The sequence below is a fragment of the Columba livia genome, chromosome 29, assembly GCF_036013475.1.
Source record: "Columba livia isolate bColLiv1 breed racing homer chromosome 29, bColLiv1.pat.W.v2, whole genome shotgun sequence".
In the NCBI taxonomy this organism is placed as follows: Eukaryota; Metazoa; Chordata; class Aves; order Columbiformes; family Columbidae; genus Columba; species Columba livia.
In genome coordinates, this window is record NC_088630.1 from 1,492,753 (window position 1) to 1,513,534 (window position 20,782).

Consider the following 20,782-nt stretch of genomic DNA (forward strand, 5'->3'; position numbering starts at 1 on the left):
GATGGGGAGCGGGGCTCACGCGAGGTCTTCACCGGCCCCTCTCTGCAGGAAACATCTACTGGACGGACCAGGGCTTCGATGTCATTGAGGTGGCCAGGCTGAACGGCTCCTTCCGCTACGTGGTCATCTCACAGGGGCTGGACAAGCCACGCGCCATCACAGTCCATCCAGAGAAGGGGTGAGACACCGCATGAAGCTGCGTGGAGGGGCAGTTGGCTGGGGGGGTGGCCACGTACCGGGGACCCCCAGTTTGCACAAAGGAAAGAAGGACTCACGGGTCTCCTGCCACACCAGGTGACAGCCTCTGGACTGAGGCCCCGGTGTGGACGGATGATGGGGAGAGGTGTTTGTCCCGTGGCCAAAAGCCCCAAAGATGCTGCTGCTGGCCAGCCCGTGGTGACGTCCCTGCTGTCCCCTGCAGGTATCTGTTCTGGACGGAGTGGGGCCAGTACCCCCGCATCGAACGCTCACGCCTGGACGGGACGGAGCGGATGGTGCTGGTGAACGTCAGCATCAGTTGGCCCAACGGGATCTCTGTCGACTACGAGGTACGGCCGCCGGCGGGGAGGACGGGGCCGGCTGGGGCCTCGTGGGGAGCAGCTGCCATCCCCAGGGCCCTGGAGTCTCCTCCCCAGGGCCAGGAGGGTTGTGCAGGTTGGCGGGAGTTGGGGACGGTGGCACCGTGCTGCTCCATCGCTGACGGGGATGCTTTCCCATCGCCTCAGGACGGGAAGCTTTACTGGTGCGACGCCCGGACGGACAAGATCGAACGGATCGACCTGGAGACGGGTGAAAACCGAGAGGTCGTCCTGTCCAGCAACAACATGGACATGTTCTCGGTGTCGGTCTTCGAGGAGTACATTTACTGGAGCGATAGGTATGGACCCCGAGGGTTTGGGTGCTGCTTGGGGGTGACAGAGCTGGGTGCTGCTGGCGGTCCCTGTGGTGGCCATTGGGTGACTCTCTGCTTTCTTAGGACCCATGCAAATGGCTCCATCAAGAGAGGCAACAAGGACAACGCCACCGAGTCGGTGTCCCTGCGGACGGGGATCGGCGTGCAGCTCAAGGACATCAAAGTCTTCAACCGGGCCAGGCAGAAAGGTGCGGGGGGTCCCTCCTTGCGTGGCGCTGGGCAGGTGTGGGAGGGGGACAGAAACAAATGGGCTGCTGTGGCCTCATGTCATGGTTGAACCCCAGCTGGCAATACAACCACGCAGCCGCTCACTCACCCCTCCAGTAGGGGAGAGAATCAGAAGGGAGAAACTTGGAGTGAGATCAACACAGTTTAATAAAATAATAAAATACTCACACACTACTAGTAAATATAGATAGAAGATAGAAATAAAAGATAGTCAAGGCAATTCCTCATGAACACGCTGAGCAGCCAGTGCCAGGAAACGGCACCTGGTCCCAAAGCCGATCCCAGAGAGAGAAAAGAGAGGAGAAAGGCAGAAAGGCTCAGAGGCCTCTGCAAAATGGTAAAAGGATGAACTAAACGTCCCAACCAAAACTCCCCCAGCTCAATAACAAGAGCCAACACCAGAGAAAATGGAAGAGCCAACCAGAAGGTCCCAACTCTCCTTAAATAATGAGCAGGATGCTAATGGGCTGGAACACTGTGATTGCTCCGTGTGGGTGTCAGTCCAGCTCTGTCCATCCATCCCCTTCCTCGCTGCCTCACACCTGTGGGCAGAGCTCAGAGTGTCCTTGGCTCTCAGAGCAGAGCGATTCAAAACATGAACCCTGTGCTGGGCTGGTATCTGCTTGTTCTCAAACTGAGTGCAAATCATGAGCGTGCTGGCTGGGAAAGAGAAAGGTTTGTAATGCAGGAAGAAAATCAACCCATTTTCAGTCCAACCAGCACACCTCGCCAAAGGGCCACATCATTGCATGGACATGATCCTGTTTCTTCACCCTCGGGGTGGGGAGAGGCGAAAAGCAACCGAGCAGGAGCATCCACAGAGCTCCGTCCCTCAAACAGCCCCCACTTCCCTCCCCAGGCACCAACATCTGTGCGCAGAACAACGGGGGCTGCCAGCAGCTGTGCCTGTTCCGCGGCGGTGGGCAGCGGACGTGCGCCTGTGCCCATGGCATGCTGGCCGAGGACGGCGTCAGCTGCCGCGACTACGACGGCTACCTGCTCTACTCGGAGCGCACCATCCTCAAGAGCATCCACCTGTCGGACGAGAACAACCTCAACGCGCCCATCAAGCCCTTCGAGGACGCCGAACACATGAAGAACGTCATCGCCTTGGCCTTCGACTACCGCTACGGCTCCAAGGGCAGCAACCGCATCTTCTACAGCGACATCCACTTTGGCAACATCCAGCAGATCAACGACGACGGCACGGGGCGCAAGACCATCGTGGAGAGTGAGCATCACGGGGTTCCCTCTGCCTGCATGTCCCTCTTGGGTCCCTCTTTTCTGTCCATCCCCACTGCCTCTTCTTGAACTCTCCGCCTCTTCACCAAATTGCTTTTTTGTCCTTTTCTTGGTTCTTTGGTGTTTTTGAGAGCTGTTTTGAGTGGTCGCTGTTCAGGCTTCAGCTGGGAGCTTTGTAGCAGCACCTGTGGTAGAGGACGTGCCAGGAGGAGCCCGCAGAGCTCGTTTGGCGAGGCGAGCGCGTCACCAGGCTCCGGCGCGCGGGGGTTTGCATTGCTCTAGAAACGAGGCGCTGCAGCAGACCCGCGCTCCGCTCCGTGTTTGCGTTTGACCCACGGCAGAGCCGCAGAGCCTGGGCAAACCGTGCCCTGCCGGCACCCCCAGCCCGCGGCGTGCGCTCCATTGGGTTTAGTGGCTCCTCCGGTGGCTGGAAGGACCGCGGCTGCTGCTCCGTGTCACCAGGGAGCACCTCCAGCAAGGGTTATGGATGTGCTCGCTAATGAGTGGATTTACATTTGGCACTTGGGCTGGCTGTTATCAGAGATCGGGAGAGCAGGGCCCATCTGTCGTAGCTGGTTCATTAAACCTTTTGCTGATCATTAAAGAGGGAGGAAGGATGGGTTTATAGTTCAAGTTCCCGGCTGGGGAGCTGAAGGGAAGGTCTCCTTGGTTGGCTACGGGTCTGCCTTGTCTCTTTGTGGCTCTGGGCCTTGGCAGAAAGGACCTTTCCCTTTCCCTTTCCCTTTCCCTTTCCCTTTCCCTTTCCCTTTCCCTTTCCCTTTCCCTTTCCCTTTCCCTTTCCCTCTCTCCCTTTCCCTTTCCCTTTCCCTTTCCCTTTCCCTTTCCCTTCTCCTTCCTGCAGGGACCCGGGCAAGTCCCGGCCAGCACCTGAGAGATGATCAAAGCGTGAACTTGAAATCCAAGTTCAAGTCCTCATTTAATCATAGGTGAACATCCCTCAGCCTTCCTACAAGGAGGTCTCATTACCACTTGGTAGCAGAAACCTGCCCAGGAGGCTCCTGGGGTCTCGGCATCAGCTCAGGTCCCCCCGGGCGCCGCCTGGTGTTAGCGAGCAGCCAAAGCCTCCGAGGGGTTTCATTAGGTGGTAATTAAAAGAAATGACTTCGGGCTGCCAAGGAAGCCGCGTCCCAGCATCCCGGTCAGTGTGTGGAGCAGCCGGCAGCCCGGTCTGGACGTGACCGCCGCCTGTTCCCCCGCAGACGTGGGCTCGGTGGAGGGGCTGGCGTACCACCGCGGCTGGGACACGCTCTACTGGACCAGCTACACCACCTCCACCATCACCCGCCACACCGTGGACCAGAGCCGCCTGGGTGCTTTCGAGAGGGAGACGGTGATCACCATGTCAGGGGACGATCACCCCCGCGCCTTCGTGCTGGACGAGTGTCAGAAGTGAGTGGCCCGTCGGTGGCTGTAGTGGCCTCATCCATTCCCCTCCCAGACCATTTTACACAGGGACATGTCCTGTCCCTCCCAAAGTCCCTGCGAGCCCCACGGCAGCAGAGGTGTGGGCAGAGCTGGGCTTGCAGAGGGCATCGTATGTCTCTCCCCTCCCAGCCTGATGTTCTGGACCAACTGGAACGAGCAGCACCCCAGCATCATGCGCGCCACCCTCTCCGGTGCCAACGTCCTCATCATCATCGACCAGGACATACGGACGCCGAATGGGCTGGCCATTGACCACAAGGCCGAGAAGATCTATTTCTCTGATGCCACGCTGGACAAGATCGAACGCTGCGAATACGACGGCTCGCACCGCCACGTGAGTCCAGACCTGGCCCTGGGGGGAGAGAATGGGGGGAAAGGGACGAGCGTGGGGCTGGTGCGGTGTCCGAGCCCCACACCCGGGTTCCCTCGTGCTCATGGTTTGCCTGTGTCCGGCAGGTGATCCTGAAATCAGAGCCCGTGCACCCCTTTGGCCTGGCTGTCTATGGCGACTACATCTTCTGGACAGACTGGGTGCGCAGGGCTGTGCAACGGGCCAACAAGTACGTGGGCACCGACATGAAGCTCCTGCGTGTGGACATCCCGCAGCAACCCATGGGCATCATCGCTGTGGCCAACGACACCGATAGTTGTAAGGACGCCCCCGGGTCCCCTGTCCCTGCAGTGTCACCACTGTGGGCCCTGCTCCCCATGCTTGCAGACCCCCCTGCCAGACCCCTGCTCCTCCACCGCGTCTGCAACCAGGGGAAGGGGAACCCGTCCCACCATCCCTCCTGGGCTGGCGTTGCCCCTCGGGACCCTCATCCATCTCCAGACCCTGTGCAGGCTGAAGAGAGGGAGAATTTGCCCCATTTGTGCTCTTCCCAGGGCATCGTCCTTGCAAGATGTGGGGAAACTGGGTGTCCCTGACATCATGCGTCCCCCGCAGCCCCATTGGGAGAACTTGGGGAGGAGCTGCTGCTTTTCCTCTGCCCAGAGGGACGGGACTGCTGAGCCCGTCCGTGGCGTGACTGCTCTGTCCCTCCTAGGCGAGCTGTCCCCGTGCAGAGTGAACAACGGCGGCTGCCAGGACCTGTGCCTGCTCACGCCCAAGGGACACGTCAACTGCTCCTGCCGCGGCGAGCGAGTCCTGCAGGAGGATTTCACCTGCAAAGGTGGAAGTGGGAGCCGGTGGGGACGGGACGGGGGGGAGAGCAGAGGCCACGCTCAGCCTGGCAGAGCTGACGCTCCCCGCGCCCTCCCCAGCCCTGAATTCCACCTGCAACGTGCACGACGAGTTCGAGTGCGGCAACGGCGACTGCATTGACTTCAGCCGGACCTGCGACGGCGTGGTCCACTGCAAGGACAAGTCGGATGAGAAGCAGTCCTACTGCAGTAAGGTTCCTCCTCTTGCTGCTTTGCTCAGACACACGCACCCCCCGGCACGCTGCTCGAGCTGCTGGATCCACACGGCAAAGGGACACTCCGGGGTGTCTTCTCATGTCCCTCAAGCGCTCACAGTCCCTCTTGCCCTGCAAAGATCGGCCCCGCTAGGTCAGGCTTTAAGGGCTCCAGATCCCTCCCAGTTTTGGGGGGCTGGAGAGTGATGCTTTGAGCCAAGCCGGCGGGGGCTGCAGCACCCCCGCTAACACCAACTGGGCAAAGGCCACGCTTAGCCCCGCAGTTTTGCCAGCACCTGTTTCCTCTGCTTGCCTGTGTAGTTTCATTCCTTTTGAAGGGTCCCCGAGGAGCTCAGACCCCCAGGGGTGCTGGTCCTCCCCTCGTGCTCACCTCTTCCTCCTCCTCTTCCTCCTCCTCCTCCTCGCAGGCAGCCGCAAGTGCAAGAAGGGTTACCTGCACTGCATGAACGGGCGCTGCATCGCCAGCCGCTACTGGTGCAACGGCGTGGACGACTGCGGGGACAACTCGGACGAAGTGCCGTGCAACAGTAAGCAGGGCGCTGGCTCCCGGCCAGCCCTTGGGCTGTCAGCTGCCGGGGACGGGGACAGGCGTTCCGGGAAAGAGTTACCTTCAGCTTGACAGGATCGGAGCGGAGCTGGGGCTTGGAGTCAAGGGCTAAATCCTCCTTGTGCTGCTGCTGCCGCAGAGCACTTATAAAGCTTGTTCCCTGGGAGCTGCCACGCTCGGCCGCGCAGCGCCCAGAGACCACGAGGACGGGGTTTGGCAGGCAGAGGAGTACGAGGCGATGGTGTTGCTGCTCCTCCTGGCTCCTCCGCTCCTGGGAAAAGGGCACCCAAGCATCCCCAAAAGCAGCATCGCTGCAGGAGCCTGTTTGCCTGGTTCAGAACTGATGGGGAAGGTCGGGAGCTCCCTGAGCCCGTCCAGCCCTGCCGGTGACAGGATGAGACGAGCTCCGGGGAGGCATCTGTAGCTGGGGGGGGGTGTTCATGCACATCCACAACGCGAGTGGGGCCCGTGGGGTGGCTGTGTGCTCCGCGTCCCCCGGCTCATCCGCAGCGGGGGCTTCCCCCTTGCAGAAACGAGCTGCGCCGCCACCGAGTTCCGCTGCCGAGACGGGAGCTGCATTGGGAATTCCAGCCGCTGTAACCAGTTCATCGATTGTGAGGATGCTTCGGACGAAATGAACTGCAGTGAGTGCCCCGGCTGCCGTCCCTTGTTCCCGCAGCCCCCTCAGCTCTGCCCGGCCGGAGCTCTGGAGATGCTCCTATGGGATGGGATCTGGGTCCCTGCACCTCGTTTGGGCATCTGGGACTTGTGCTGCATTGGGGAGAAGGGCTCTGGTTGCCATCCCAGCCCATCACTGCAGCCCCTGCACCACGCTCAGCACCCACAGCCCCCCAGAAGGGTTTAACATGGTCCCAGCAGCTCGGGGCGCGTGTGGGGAGGGAAGGGCAGCAGCAGCGGGTTTGTGAGCAGCACCGTCGCCGGGGCTCACGCTGTGCTTCCTCGCAGCTGCCACCGACTGCAGCAGCTATTTCAAGCTGGGGGTGAAAGGCACCACGTTCCAGAAGTGCGAGCACACCTCGCTGTGCTACGCTCCCAGCTGGGTGTGCGACGGGGCGAATGACTGTGGAGATTACTCAGACGAGCGCAACTGCCCGGGTGAGGCGGGGAGAGGGAAGGGGGCTCAGCGGGGGCATCGCGCCAACCCGCTGGGGTCGATTTGGGTGGTGGGTGCTCTGTTTGCACACCGGGACCATCGTCCTTCGCCTGCGCGGCTCCTGCACGGAGTGCGCTGGTGGGTGCAGGGTCACCGAGGGATTTTGGGGAGGAATCCTCAGGTCGAGGGGACGCAGGACGTATCTGTGCCACCACCCTCGCTGACGTTTCCCCCACAAAGCAGGCGGGAGGAAACCCAAGTGTCCAGCCAACTACTTCGCCTGCCCGAGCGGGAGGTGCATCCCCATGACTTGGACCTGCGACAAAGAGGACGACTGCGAGAACGGAGAAGACGAGACGCACTGCAGTGAGCGGCAGGGTGGGGAGAGCACGGGGGTCCAGCCCATGGCAGGGGGTGGCGGGCACACTGGAGGGGTGGCAGGACCCTGTCTTATCTCTGACATCCCTTTGCCAAGCACCAGACTCCAGATTCTTCCCCCTCTGGGGTCTTATTGCACCAGCTGGGGCTTGTAACTGTGACCAACACAAGTATCCTGTTGTGTTGGTTTGCTCAGCATGAGTGTGAATGTCTGTGGTCGTATGGAAGGCGGCCAGTTACGGCTCGCTTGGGTTATGCTTTTAGCTCCGAGCTCCCTGAACAAACCCCAGACGGTGCTCAGGAACTGGGGAACATCCCCATACCAGCCCTGCGGCCGCTGCGCCTGTCAGTGCAGTGTCTGGGCTCTGCTGCCACGTCCTTCCCCAGCATCACCCGAGCTCTGACCCCTCCTCTCCTCCTCTCCCAGACAAGTTCTGCTACCCGGTGCAGTTCGAGTGCAACAACCACCGCTGCATCTCCAAGCTGTGGGTGTGTGACGGGGCAGACGACTGCGGGGATGGCTCTGATGAGGACAGCCGCTGCCGTGAGTCCGCGCCAGCCCTGCCCGTCCATTCCTCCCCCTTCGCTTTGCTGTGCCGTGGTCCCCGCTGCTTTCCTGGGGCTCCCCCAGTGCTGGTTCTCTGGGTGGGGATTGACCGGCTGCTTCTCCCTCCCCAGGGCTGACCACCTGCAGCACAGGATCCTTCCAGTGCCCGGGAACCTACGTCTGCGTGCCGGAGCGCTGGCTCTGCGATGGGGACAAGGACTGTGCGGACGGAGCTGACGAGACCCTCGCTGCCGGCTGCCGTGAGTCCCCGCAGGGCTGGGTGTGCGGTGGGGCAGAGCGGGGTGCAGGCAGAGCTGCCTTTGGGGGGCGAGATAAAGGGTTGGGGGGGCAGGTGGGAGAGCACGAGGTCTGACGGCGATGCCTCGTTGCAGTGTACAACAACACGTGTGATGAGCGGGAGTTCATGTGTGGAAACCGCCAGTGCATCCCCAAGCACTTTGTCTGCGACCACGATGATGACTGTGGCGACGGCTCAGACGAGTCCCCGGAGTGTGGTGAGTGTCCCGGGACCCGGGGGACAGCAGGGGCCATATCTCCTGTAGGCCTGGCCCTGACAGCCATGCTGGGTCTCCCGGGCTTTGAGATGGGACCCTGGGAGGGGTTTGTGTCCCCTGGGGTGTCCCCTGAGCCTCAGGCTTCGAGGTGGGACCACGGAAGGGGTTTGTGTCCCCTGGGGTGTCCCCTGAGCCTCAGGCTTCAAGATGGGACCAGGGAAGGGGTTTGTGTCCCCTGGGGTGTCCCCTGAGCCTCGGGCTTCGAGGTGGAACCCTGGGAGGGGTTTGTGTCCCCTGCGGTGTCCCCTGAGCCTCAGGCTTTGAGATGGGACCCTGGGAGGGGTTTGTGTCCCCTGGGGTGTCCCCTGAGCCTTGGGCTTCAAGGTGGAACCCTGGGAGGGGTTTGTGGCCCCTGCGGTGTCCCCTGAGCCTCAGGCTTCGAGATGGGACCCTGGGAGGGGTTTGTGTCCCCTGGGGTGTCCCCTGAGCCTCAGGCTTCAAGATGGGACCAGGGAAGGGGTTTGTGTCCCCCATGGTGTCCCCTGAGCCTTGGGCTTCGAGGTGGGACCAGAGAAGGGGTTTGTGGCCCCTATGGTGTCCCCTCAGCCTCAGGCTTTGAGATGGGACCCTGGAAGGGGTTTGTGTCCCCTGGGGTGTCCCCTGAGCCTCAGGCTTCGAGGTGGGACCAGGGAAGGGGTTTGTGTCCCCTGAGCCTTGGGCTTCGAGGTGGAACCCTGGGAGGGGTTTGTGTCCCCTGGGGTGTCCCCTGAGCCCTGCCCTCCCGCAGAGTACCCCACCTGCGGCCCCCACGAGTTCCGCTGCGCCAACGGCCGCTGCCTCAGCAACCGGCAGTGGGAGTGCGACGGCGAGTTCGACTGCCACGACCACTCGGACGAGGCGCCCAAGAACCCGCGCTGCAGCAGCCCAGGTAGCGCGGGGGCCGCGCCGGGGAGGGGCCGCCGGCCGCCCTGCGCTGGGCTCACCGCGCCGCCTCCCCGCAGAGAACAAGTGCAACGACTCCTTCTTCCTCTGCAAGAACGGGAAGTGCATCCCCGAGGCGCTGCTCTGCGACAACAACAACGACTGCGCCGACGGCTCGGACGAGCTCAACTGCTTCATCAACGAGTGTCTCAACAAGAAGCTGAGCGGCTGCTCCCAGGAGTGTGAGGACCTCAAGATCGGGTACAAGGTAGGGGAGGGTGCTCAGGGGTGCTCTCCCGCTCCCCCCTTCCTTGGCACGTTTAACCGGAGCTGGCGATACAACCACGATAGTCGCTCACTCGCCACCCCCCAACCTGCACGTTAGGGGAGAGAATCAAAAGGGAGAAACTTGGACTGAGATCAACACAGTTTAATAAAATAACAAAATACTAATACACTACTAGTAAATATAGATAGAAAATAGAAATAAAAGATAGTCAAGGCAATTCCTCATGAACACGCTGAGCAGCCAGTGCCAGGAAACGGCACCTGGTCCCAAAGCCGATCCCAGAGAGAGAAAAGAGAGGAGAAAGGCAGAAAGGCTCAGAGGCCTCTGCAAAATGGTAAAAGCCAAACTAAAAGTCCCAACCAAACCCCCACATCTGCACCCCAGAGAGAGAGCGGAACAGACAACCAGAAGATCCCAACTCTCCTTAAATAATTAGTGTGACACTAATGGGCTGGAACACTGTGGTTGCTCCGTGTGGGTGTCAGTCCAGCTCTGTCCGTCCATCCCCTTCCTCGCTGCCTCACACCTGTGGGCAGAGCTCAGAGTGTCCTTGGCTCTCAGAGCAGAGCGATTCAAAACATGAACCCTGTGCTGGGCTGGTATCTGCTTGTTCTCAAACTGAGTGCAAATCATGAGCATGCTGGCTGGGATAAAGAAAGGTTTGTCACTGCATGGAGACAATTAACCCGTTTTCAGTCCAGCCAGCACAGCGTGTGGGCTCGGGGTGTCTAACAGCTCCGGTTGCCTCCTGCAGTGCAGATGCCGTCCCGGGTTCCGGCTGAAGGACGACGGGAAGACGTGCATCGACATCGACGAGTGCTCCACCACCTACCCCTGCAGCCAGAAGTGCATCAACACCCTGGGCAGCTACAAGTGCCTGTGCACAGAGGGCTACAAACTCAAACCCGACAACCCCACCAGCTGTAAGGCTGTCACAGGTGAGAGGTGGGGACGCTCTTCTGGCTTAGGCTTAAGCTTAGTTTAAGCTTAGGCTGGGCTGCAGCGGGGTAGGGAGGGCGACCGGTCCCCGGGGGTTCTGCCAATGTCCTGGCGGCGTTTCCTGACACGTTTGGTGGTTTCCCTGTGCAGATGAAGAGCCCTTCCTCATCTTCGCCAACCGCTACTACCTGAGGAAGCTCAACCTGGACGGCTCCAACTACACGCTGCTCAAGCAGGTGGGGGGAACAGGAGGATGCACCAGCACCCCGTGCTTGGGATTTGGGGTTGGAAAGGGGCTTTGTAAAGCCCCTGTGAGCCTGTGTCGACAGCTCAGGCCGTTCCAACGCTTCTCCCTTCCTCCCAGGGGCTGAACAACGCGGTGGCTCTGGATTTCGACTATCGGGAGCAGATGATCTACTGGACAGACGTCACCACGCAGGGCAGCATGATCCGTCGCATGCACATCAATGGGAGCAACGTTCAGGTGGGGGTCTGAGGTGATCCCTTGGGTACCCCCGGTCCGGGCAGCTGCTGTTCACCCACCTCCTCACCAAGAGGCTCCTGGAGCAGCCAAACTGGCACCAGGGCCACCGGGAAGAGGGGACAAGCCCTCGCTGTGGATCATCAGTGGGCTCAGGGCATCAACCCAGGTTCACAGAATCCCAGAGTGTCAGGGGTTGAAGGGACCTGGAAAGCTCATCCATTGCAATCCCCCCATGGAGCAGGAACACCCAGATGAGGTTACACAGGAACCAGGCGGGTTGGAATGTCTGCACAGAAGGAGACTCCACAACCCCCTGGGCAGCCTGGGCCAGGCTCTGCCACCCTCACCACGAACAAGTTGCTTCTCAAATTTAAGTGGAACCTCCTGTGTTCCAGTTTGCACCCATTGCCCCTTGTCCTGTCACTGGTTGTCACCAGAAGAGCCTGGCTCCATCCTCCTGACACTGCCCCTTTCCATCTTGATCCCCAGGAATGAGTCCCCCCTCAGTCTCCTCTTGTCCAGCTCCAGAGCCCCAGCTCCCTCAGCCTTTCCTCACATGGGAGATGCTCCACTCCCTCCAGCATCTTGGTGGCTGCGCTGGACTCTCTCCAGCAGTTCCCTGTCCTGCTGGAACTGAGGGGCCACAACTGGACACAATATTCCAGGTGTGGTCTCCCCAGGGCAGAGCAGAGGGGCAGGAGAACCTCTCTGACCTACTGACCACCCCCTTCTAACCCACCCCAGGTCCCATTGGCTTCCTGGCCACAAGGGCCCAGTGCTGGCTCATGGTCACCCTGCTGTCCCCAGGACCCCCAGGTCCCTTTCCCCCACACTGCTACGGGATGTTTTGCAGCACCATCCTTGTCTGATTCTCGCTGTCCAGCCCCAGCACCTCTCGTTTTCTCCCCACAGGTTTTGCACCGGACTGGCCTCAGCAACCCCGACGGGCTGGCTGTGGACTGGGTGGGAGGCAACCTGTACTGGTGCGACAAGGGCCGGGACACCATCGAGGTGTCGAAGCTCAACGGTGCCTACCGCACCGTGCTGGTGAACTCGGGCCTGCGCGAGCCGCGGGCGCTGGTGGTGGACGTGCAGAACGGGTGAGAGCCTGGGGGACCCGGACCTGCCCCTCTGCGCAGGGAAGGGACCGTGGCCCCTCCGCCACCTTGCTGGAGTCACAAGGGCTGGGAGGTGGGATGAGACCTTCCCCCCTTGTCGCCGAGACCGCTGCCCAGCGCCTCGGTTCAGCCGCGCGACGGGCAGAGTGTGGCCGCTGCTGTGGCTTGAGCCAGGCTCAGCATCCCTCTGCTTTTCTGTTTGATCCCCAGTTACCTGTACTGGACAGACTGGGGGGACCACTCCCTGATCGGGAAGATCGGCATGGACGGCACCAACCGCAGTGTCATCGTTGACACCAAGATCACTTGGCCCAACGGCCTCACCCTTGACTACATCAACAGCCGGATCTACTGGGCTGATGCGCGGGAGGATTATATTGAGTTTGCCAGCCTGGACGGCTCCAACCGGCACACGGGTGAGAGCTCTGGGGCTCCCGGGACACCCCCAGGCCGAGATGTCCCTTGAGAGAGGTGATGGCGTGGGGCAGCCCCCCCTGAGCCGCCCGCTCCCCCTTGCAGTGCTGAGCCAGGACATCCCGCACATCTTCGCGCTCACCCTCTTTGAGGATTACATTTACTGGACCGACTGGGAGACCAAGTCCATCAACCGGGCCCACAAGACGACGGGAGCCAACAAGACGCTGCTGATCAGCACGCTGCACCGTCCCATGGACATCCACATCTACCACCCCTTCCGCCAACCTGACGGTGAGTCCCTGGCACGATGGCAAAGGGACGCCGGCTTGGGCATGGGGTGCGAGAGGGGATGTGCGGTGAGATGGGTCTCACCGTGGGGGGTTCACGTGCCACCCTGAGGGTCCCCTCCTTTGGTCCGACTCGTGGTTGTCTCCCTGTTCCCCCCAGTTCCCGACCATCCCTGCAAGACCAACAACGCCGGCTGCAGCAACCTCTGCCTCCTTTCGCCGGGCGGGGGGCACAAGTGCGCCTGTCCCACCAACTTCTACTTGGGCAGCGACGGCAAAACCTGCGTCTCCAACTGCACGGCCAGCCAGGTAACGGGCTGTGTGGATGTGTCCCTCCTGCCGTCTGTGTCCCTCCTGCCGTCCGTGTCCCTCCTGCCGCGGTGTCACCGTGTCCCAGCCCCTCTGCTGTGTCTGGGTGTTGGTGCACGGGCAACACCTCCCTCCTGTGGCACTTCCCAGCATGTACAACCCACAGTTATCTGGGGGTGCCCAGGGGAGCAGGGACTCTCTGGCTCTGGAATGACCCTCTGAGTGTCCCCTCTGTCCCCCACACCCTGGTGGGTTTAGGGCTGAGGCTGCTCCAGGTCAGGACACAAAGTGTCCTGGGGCTGCCTGGGCAGGGACAGCATGGGGATCAGTGCCCTTGGCAGAGTTCCCTGGGGACAGAGCCATCCGGGGTCCTCCCTCCCCATTCCAAGACACCTTTAGAACCCCGTTTCTCTGTCACAGTTTGTCTGCAAGAACGACAAGTGCATCCCTTTCTGGTGGAAATGCGACACCGAGGACGACTGCGGGGACCGTTCGGACGAGCCGGAGGACTGCCGTGAGTGCCGAGCGGCACCGGGCACGGCCCGGGGGTGCCGACCCCCAGGGCTGGGGGCTGGTTGCTCAGTCCCTGCTGAGGACCCCAGAGGGGAAAGCGGGAGGTTGAGGTTTGCAATTAAAACATTGCCCAGAGCAAACATTTCATCCTTTGTCACCCCGCAGCTGAATTCAAATGCAGGCCGGGACAGTTCCAGTGCTCCACGGGGATCTGCACCAACCCAGCCTTCATCTGCGATGGAGACAACGACTGCCAGGACAACTCGGATGAAGCCAACTGTGGTGGGTTCCCCTGGTGCCACTCAAACCCAGGCAGGGCTGCAGCATCCCATGGAGCAGAGATGCAGCTTTAACCCATATCTTCCCAGATATCCACGTCTGCCTGCCCAGCCAGTTCAAATGCACCAACACCAACCGCTGCATCCCTGGCATCTTTCGCTGCAACGGCCAGGACAACTGTGGCGACGGCGAGGATGAGAAGGACTGCCGTGAGTGGGGAGCTGGGGAGCGTGCTGGGGATGGGGAGCATGCACGGATCGGGGTGAGGAGCTCAGTGCTACATCAGATCCGTGGCTTTGGGTATCGGCTTCTCCGCTGGCCGGTCCCTGCGCATGGGGCTTTCCCCTCACCTCTGCTCCGCACAGACCCGCTGTCCACCGTCACCCTGCTGCTCGCACAGACAGTCCCATTTCCTAATGGAGACAAACGCCTTAAATCCCGCAGAGCAGCAGGTTCAATATTTGCCGTGGATTTACGCAGCTGAGGGATCTTGTGGCATCTGCTCTGTCTCCCTGCAGCCAGTCGAGTCTATTGGGGCCACCATAGCGCTCTGCTCCCCCACTCTCTTGTGCATGTGTCACCAAGCGTGGCCAGACCCTTGTTGTGATGCCCAGAGTGCCTCTCTGCCCTGGGGGGCTGTTTTGTGGGGTGGTGGCGAGCAGACTGCCCATGGTCCCTCCTGACTCTGTGTCCCCCCCTGCAGCGGAGGTGACTTGTGCCCCCAACCAGTTCCAGTGCGCCATCACCAAGCGCTGCATCCCCCGCGTCTGGGTGTGCGACCGGGACAACGACTGCGTGGATGGCTCCGATGAACCTGCCAACTGCAGTAAGAATCCTGGCGTGGGGATGATGGGGGGCTCTGGCCGCACCAAAACTGGGGGCTCCCCTGCAGCTGGGTCACATCTGTGTGTCTGCTGGTGGGTGGCAGGTCCCTGCTCAGTCCCTGCTCAGTGTGGAGTCGCCCTCTGGCACAGAGACAGCCCTGCGGAGAAAGAAATGTGCCTCCCCTCCCCATATCGACCACATCTAGAATATTGTGTCTAGAATATTGTGGGCCCCTCAGTTCAAGGACAGGGAACTGCTGGAGAGAGCCCAGCGCAGGGCAACAAAGATGCTGGAGGGAGTGGGGCATCTCCTGTGTGAGGAAAGGCTGAGGGAGCTGGGGCTCTGGAGCTGGACAAGAGGAGACTGAGGGGGGACTCATTCCTGGGGATCAAGATGGAAAGGGGGAGTGTCAGGAGGATGGAGCCAGGTTCTTCTGGTGACAACCAGTGACAGGACAAGGGGCAATGGGTGCAAACTGGAACACAGGAGGTTCCACTTAAATTTGAGAAGCAACTTGTTCGTGGTGAGGGTGGCAGAGCCTGGCCCAGGCTGCCCAGGGGGTTGTGGAGTCTCCTTCTGTGCAGACATTCCAACCCGCCTGGTTCCTGTGTAACCTCATCTGGGTGTTCCTGCTCCATGGGGAGATTGCACTGGATGAGCTTTCCAGGTCCCTTCCAACCCCTGACACTCTGGGATTCTGTGATCCACATCATCTCTGATCTCCCCCCAGCACAAATGACCTGTGGCGTGGATGAGTTCCGCTGCAAGGACTCAGGCAGGTGCATCCCGGCACGCTGGAAGTGCGACGGGGAGGACGACTGCGGAGACGGCTCCGACGAGCCCAAGGAGGAATGCGGTGAGCAGGGAGCGGGGCTGGAGACGAGCCTGGGGGCACCTTGTGTCCCCCCTTCCCGGGGGTTGAGCTGCCCCGGCGCTGTCTGTCCCATCTCCCTCCCCAGTGTGGGGTTTTAGCTGCTCCTTTTCCAAACCATGTGTGCACCATCCCTCCCCTTGCATGGTGACAACGCTGACTCCTGTCCCTTATCCCTCCCAGATGAACGCACCTGTGAGCCCTACCAGTTCCGCTGCAAGAACAACCGCTGCGTGCCGGGCCGGTGGCAGTGCGACTACGACAACGACTGCGGGGACAACTCCGATGAGGAGAGCTGCAGTACGTACCGCCCTCCAGCCTTCGCTATCCGGGGAGCGACCGTGCGGTGGGGAAGGGAGCGGTTCAGGTCCCCCCAGCCCCTCTGCCTGTCCCCAGCGATGGGCAGGAGCGTTGGACTGGGGCACCTCGTCCTACTGACAGTAGAGCCGCTTTGCTTTGGTCCATCACCCCATCCTGAACCGGTTCAGCGTGGGAGGGCGGTGGGGACACTTGTGGCTCTGCTGCGGGCAGGTCCTGGCCCTGTGGAGGGACCGAGCTGCCCATGGGATGTCACCGGGTCCGCTGCGACTGCAGGGACAGAGCCAGACCCCCTCCCGCCACACAGCGCCCGCCTGGGTCCCTCTATGTCCCTGCAGCTCTCTGGGGTGCAACTTTTTGTCCTTTTCTGTTGATTTCATGGCGTGTTTTTGAGTTTGTGCCATTTCACTTCATCTTCCGTTTTTCTCCATTTTCACACTGTCGTTATGGGGCGCTCAGAGGTAGGTTTCTGCCAAAATCTTTTAATTCCCACGTACAGTCTCGCTAACATAAATGAAGACGTTAAATTGCAGGTGAGGGCAGAGGGGCTGGGACTGGACAACCCAGGCAGGTTTATTGAGCACCAGCATCCTCCTCCACTGGAGCCACAGTTGGGGAGGGGCCCGTGCATGGCTCGTACTTGGCTCCAAAATCTGTCCCCACTTGACCCTTCCTGCTCCGGCTGGACCCCCCTGCCCGTCTCTTCCCTACAGTGCTGTGGGGCAGCAGGGACCTGTGGAGAATGACTTTGGGGACACATGCAGCTGGGACGCTGCCAGAAGCATCCCCAAAACGCCCCATTTCCTCGCAGGGAGCTGCGGGACGGGGAGGGCGCTGGGAGGTGGTATCAGCCGGCAGTTCCCCCAGCTCTGCTTGCACCCCAGCCTGTCCCCAGCGCCACCGGCCGCGTGTCTGTGTCACCCTGTGCCCCCCACGCTGCTGACCTGGCAATGAGGGGGACACCCCGTGTTCTCTGTCCCCAGCGCCCCGGCCCTGCTCGGAGAGCGAGTTCTCGTGCGCCAACGGCCGCTGCATCGCCGGCAGGTGGAAATGCGACGGGGACCACGACTGTGCGGACGGCTCTGACGAGGTACAGCGCTCCGGGTCGGCACCTTTGCACTGGCCGCGTGGTGGGGGGGGACACACGTCGCACCCTGTCTGTGTCGTGGTTGAACCCGAGCGGGCAAAGCAGCCACGCAGCCGCTCACTCACCCCCTGAATAGCAGAGAGAATCAAAAGGGAGGGAGAAACTTGGATTGAGATCCACACAAATAACAAAATACTAATACACTACTGGTAAATATAAATATAAAATAGAAATAAAAGATAGTCAAGGCAATTCCTCATGAACACGCTGAGCAGCCAGTGCCAGGAAACGGCACCTGGTCCCAAAGCCGATCCCAGAGAGAGAAAAGAGAGGAGAAAGGCAGAAAGGCTCAGAGGCCTCTGCAAAATGGTAAAAGGATGAACTAAATGTCCCAACCAAAACTCCCCCAGCTGCACCAAAAAGAGCGAAGAGAAGAACCAGAGAGATCAGAAGAACCAAAACCAGAAGGTCCCAACTCTCCTTAAATAATGAGCAGGATGCTAATGGGCTGGAACACTGTGATTGCTCCGTGTGGGTGTCAGTCCAGCTCTGTCCGTCCATCCCCTTCCTCGCTGCCTCACACCTGTGGGCAGAGCTCAGAGTGTCCTTGGCTCTCAGAGCAGAGCGATTCAAAACATGAACCCTGTGCTGGGCTGGTATCTGCTTGTTCTCAAACTGAGTGCAAATCATGAGCGTGCTGGCTGGGAAAGAGAAGGGTTTGTAATGCAGGAAGGAAATCAACCCATTTTAAGTCCAACCGGCACAACGTCCCAGTGACCCCCGGCCACCGGGGCTGAGCCGGGTCCTGGGTGCAGTCGTGTCCCTGCTGACCGCTGTCCCTCGCCCGCTGTCCCCTGCAGAAGGACTGCACACCACGCTGTGAGTTTGACCAGTTCCAGTGCAAGAACGGGCACTGCATCCCCATGCGCTGGCGCTGCGATGCGGACGCGGACTGCATGGACGGCACCGACGAGGAGAACTGCGGCACTGGGGGTAACGGCAGCGCCGTGCGGCTCCGCGGGGCTAGTTGTCACCCCCTGTGCCCTCGTGTGTCCTGTGTCCCCGCTGTGGGTGGTTGCCCTCCCCGTGCATGTGTCAGCACCGGTCCCTGGGCATGCACAGACATATCCGAGCCCTGCGGAGCTCCCAGCTGTGCTGAAATTGGAGCTGCGGCCCCAGCGCGGTGTCCTGGCAGCCAGGCTGACGTGTCCCCTCCTGCCCCGCGCTCTCACAGTTCGCACGTGTCCCCTGGACGAGTTCCAGTGCAACAACACGCTGTGCAAGCCCCTGGCCTGGAAGTGCGATGGGGAGGACGACTGCGGGGACAACTCGGACGAGAACCCCGAGGAGTGCTGTGAGTGACACCGTGACAACCTGGGGGGCCGTGGGTACCTCCGGCAGCTCCGCACGTCCCCTTTAGATGGGTCCCCTCAGGGGCAGCTGGTGGGGACAGGAGGTGGCTCTGGTCAGAAAGCAGGGTGACACAGGTGCTGGGCTGGCCGTGGGGCAGGGGCCGGGGGGGCAGAGGGCTGACCCTCCCGCAGCCGGGCCAGCAACCGGGCACTTGTCTTTGCTTCAGTCTCTTTGCTTTAGTCTCCGGAGCCCGCTCGCCCTCGTGGGACAGGCCTTCCCGGAGAGCGGGCGGAGGCCAAGCGGCGGCTCGTGACAAGCGTGACAGCCTGGCTATGGCGTCTCCTTTCACCGTCACCGTTTGTTTCTGTTTGCTGGTGCAGTGAAATTCCAGTGTCCCCCCAACAGACCGTTCCGCTGCAAGAACGACCGGGTATGTCTGTGGATCGGTCGACAGTGCGACGGCATCGACAACTGCGGAGACAACACGGACGAGAAGGACTGCGGTGAGTGGGGCTGCTTGCGGGCCCCGCTCCGCCCGGCCCTGGGACTGGTCCTAGCAGAGCCCGGCTTTAGCCCAGGCGCTGGGGTTTGCTTTGCCCACTCCTTCCCAAAAACTGGGTGGCGGGTGTAGGCGTCCTGGGTCCCTGCCTGGCCCCCCATTTGCACCCCGTGGCTCCCGTGGGGGGACACAGAGCGTCACAACCGCTGGCCGTGCTCCCGCAGAGTCACCCACAGCCAAGCCCAAGAGCTGCAGCCAGGACAAGAACGAGTTCCTATGCGAGAACAAGAAGTGCATCAACGCCAACCTCCGCTGCAACTTCTTTGATGACTGCGGAGATGGTTCCGACGAGGATTCCTGCTCCCACGGTGGGTGGGGGCACTGGGGTGTCCGGGGGGGGAATCAGGGTGGGCACCGGTGCTGATGGTGCATCCCACCCCAGACCACAAGTCATACGACTGTATGACCAACACCACCATGTGCGGAGACGAGGCCCAGTGCATTCAGTCACGCTCCACCACGTACTGCACGTGCCGCAGAGGCTTCCAGAAGGTGCCGAACAAGAATTCCTGCCAAGGTACATCCTGGTGCTGCCAGAGAGGGTTGGGGTGGCGCTGTTGGGATTACGGTTGGTTTTTGCCAATGAGATGTGTCTTTGCACCTCTGGGGCATCAGAATTGGTGTCCTTGGGGCACAAATATGGGGAATGGGGTGGGTGTGGGATGCCCTCCTGGTCTCCCCCCAACTCCCATCCCTGCTACCCAGATGTCAACGAGTGCCTGCGCTTTGGGACCTGCTCCCAGCTCTGCAACAACACCAAGGGCTCCCACATCTGCAGCTGCGCCAAGAACTTCATGAAGACGGACAACATGTGCAAAGCAGAAGGTCAGGAGGGAACAGGGGGCGCCGTCAGTCTGTCCTTCCCTGGCAGAACGAGCCCAAGGGGGTTTCAAGCTCCCAGTGGCCGCATCCCCTGCCCCATCGCAGAGCTGAGTTGACCCCCCTCCTCTGCTCCTCTGCAGGTTCTGAGCACCAAATCCTCTACATCGCGGATGACAACAAGATCCGGAGCATGTACCCCTTCAACCCCAACTCGGCCTACGAGCCGGCCTTCCAGGGCGATGAGAACGTGCGCATCGACGCCATGGACATCTACGTCAAGGGCAACAAGATCTACTGGACCAACTGGCACACGGGCAGGATCTCGTACCGGGAGCTGCCCGCCTCCTCCGCTGCCTCCACCGCCTCCAACCGCAACCGGCGCCAGATTGACGGCGGCGTCACCCACCTGAATGTGAGCGCCGTGGGGTGCGGGGGGACGCCAAGGCCGGGCTGGCCGTGTGCTCTGCACTCACCTCTCCCCACTTTCTGCCCTTCGCAGATCTCGGGGCTGAAGATGCCGCGGGGAATCGCCATCGACTGGGTTGCCGGGAACATCTACTGGACAGACTCGGGACGGGATGTCATCGAGGTGGCGCAGATGAAAGGCGAGAATCGCAAGACGCTGATCTCGGGCATGATCGATGAGCCCCACGCCATCGTAGTCGACCCGCTTAGGGGGTGAGAAACTTGAGCCCCTTCTCCCTTCCCTCTGCCCAGCCCTCAAACTGTCCTGCTTATCCCCTCCTTGCTCCCCCGCCGGGAACGACCTGCGTGTGTCCTTTGCAGAACTATGTACTGGTCAGACTGGGGTAATCACCCCAAGATCGAGACAGCTGCTATGGACGGAACGCTGCGCGAGACCCTGGTGCAGGACAACATCCAGTGGCCAACAGGTGAAGAGGGACGGTGCCACGTGGGGCACGAGGGTGGTGGAAGCCTCGACAGGAGGGATATAGAACCCGCTCATGTCGGGGAGGCTCAGCCTGGGGGCTCAGGGGTGTGTAAGGGCGGTGGGGGTCTGTTCTGCTGGACACATTGTTGGC

The 20,782-nt window shown here is 61.1% G+C and overlaps 1 protein-coding gene across 5 annotated transcripts in view; it reads left to right on the top strand.

The window, feature by feature from the left end:
• LRP1 (LDL receptor related protein 1) overlaps positions 1-20,782 on the top strand; it is a 78,614-nt gene that overhangs the window by 51,029 nt on the left and 6,803 nt on the right. Inside the window, exons 37-78 of one of the 5 annotated variants that reach the window (XM_065043624.1) lie at positions 49-178; positions 422-548; positions 726-877; positions 977-1,101; positions 2,001-2,372; positions 3,604-3,793; positions 3,959-4,163; positions 4,286-4,478; positions 4,876-5,001; positions 5,093-5,221; positions 5,655-5,774; positions 6,325-6,438; positions 6,761-6,910; positions 7,149-7,286; positions 7,714-7,830; positions 7,965-8,093; positions 8,226-8,348; positions 9,136-9,276; positions 9,350-9,537; positions 10,313-10,496; positions 10,648-10,733; positions 10,862-10,981; positions 11,894-12,081; positions 12,310-12,515; positions 12,619-12,807; positions 12,964-13,112; positions 13,533-13,626; positions 13,791-13,907; positions 13,994-14,113; positions 14,608-14,730; positions 15,460-15,585; positions 15,784-15,900; positions 16,902-17,008; positions 17,866-17,998; positions 18,240-18,359; positions 18,739-18,861; positions 19,082-19,225; positions 19,300-19,434; positions 19,623-19,742; positions 19,880-20,151; positions 20,239-20,417; positions 20,526-20,632. In XM_065043624.1, the coding sequence (XP_064899696.1) occupies positions 49-178; positions 422-548; positions 726-877; positions 977-1,101; positions 2,001-2,372; positions 3,604-3,793; positions 3,959-4,163; positions 4,286-4,478; positions 4,876-5,001; positions 5,093-5,221; positions 5,655-5,774; positions 6,325-6,438; positions 6,761-6,910; positions 7,149-7,286; positions 7,714-7,830; positions 7,965-8,093; positions 8,226-8,348; positions 9,136-9,276; positions 9,350-9,537; positions 10,313-10,496; positions 10,648-10,733; positions 10,862-10,981; positions 11,894-12,081; positions 12,310-12,515; positions 12,619-12,807; positions 12,964-13,112; positions 13,533-13,626; positions 13,791-13,907; positions 13,994-14,113; positions 14,608-14,730; positions 15,460-15,585; positions 15,784-15,900; positions 16,902-17,008; positions 17,866-17,998; positions 18,240-18,359; positions 18,739-18,861; positions 19,082-19,225; positions 19,300-19,434; positions 19,623-19,742; positions 19,880-20,151; positions 20,239-20,417; positions 20,526-20,632 (6,228 nt within the window). Of the gene's footprint in view, positions 1-48; positions 179-421; positions 549-725; positions 878-976; positions 1,102-2,000; positions 2,373-3,603; positions 3,794-3,958; positions 4,164-4,285; positions 4,479-4,875; positions 5,002-5,092; positions 5,222-5,654; positions 5,775-6,324; positions 6,439-6,760; positions 6,911-7,148; positions 7,287-7,713; positions 7,831-7,964; positions 8,094-8,225; positions 8,349-9,135; positions 9,277-9,349; positions 9,538-10,312; positions 10,497-10,647; positions 10,734-10,861; positions 10,982-11,893; positions 12,082-12,309; positions 12,516-12,618; positions 12,808-12,963; positions 13,113-13,532; positions 13,627-13,790; positions 13,908-13,993; positions 14,114-14,607; positions 14,731-15,459; positions 15,586-15,783; positions 15,901-16,901; positions 17,009-17,865; positions 17,999-18,239; positions 18,360-18,738; positions 18,862-19,081; positions 19,226-19,299; positions 19,435-19,622; positions 19,743-19,879; positions 20,152-20,238; positions 20,418-20,525; positions 20,633-20,782 lie in introns of those variants that run through there. The other 4 variants (XM_065043626.1, XM_065043625.1, XM_065043627.1 and 1 more) reach the window with 4 other exon arrangements.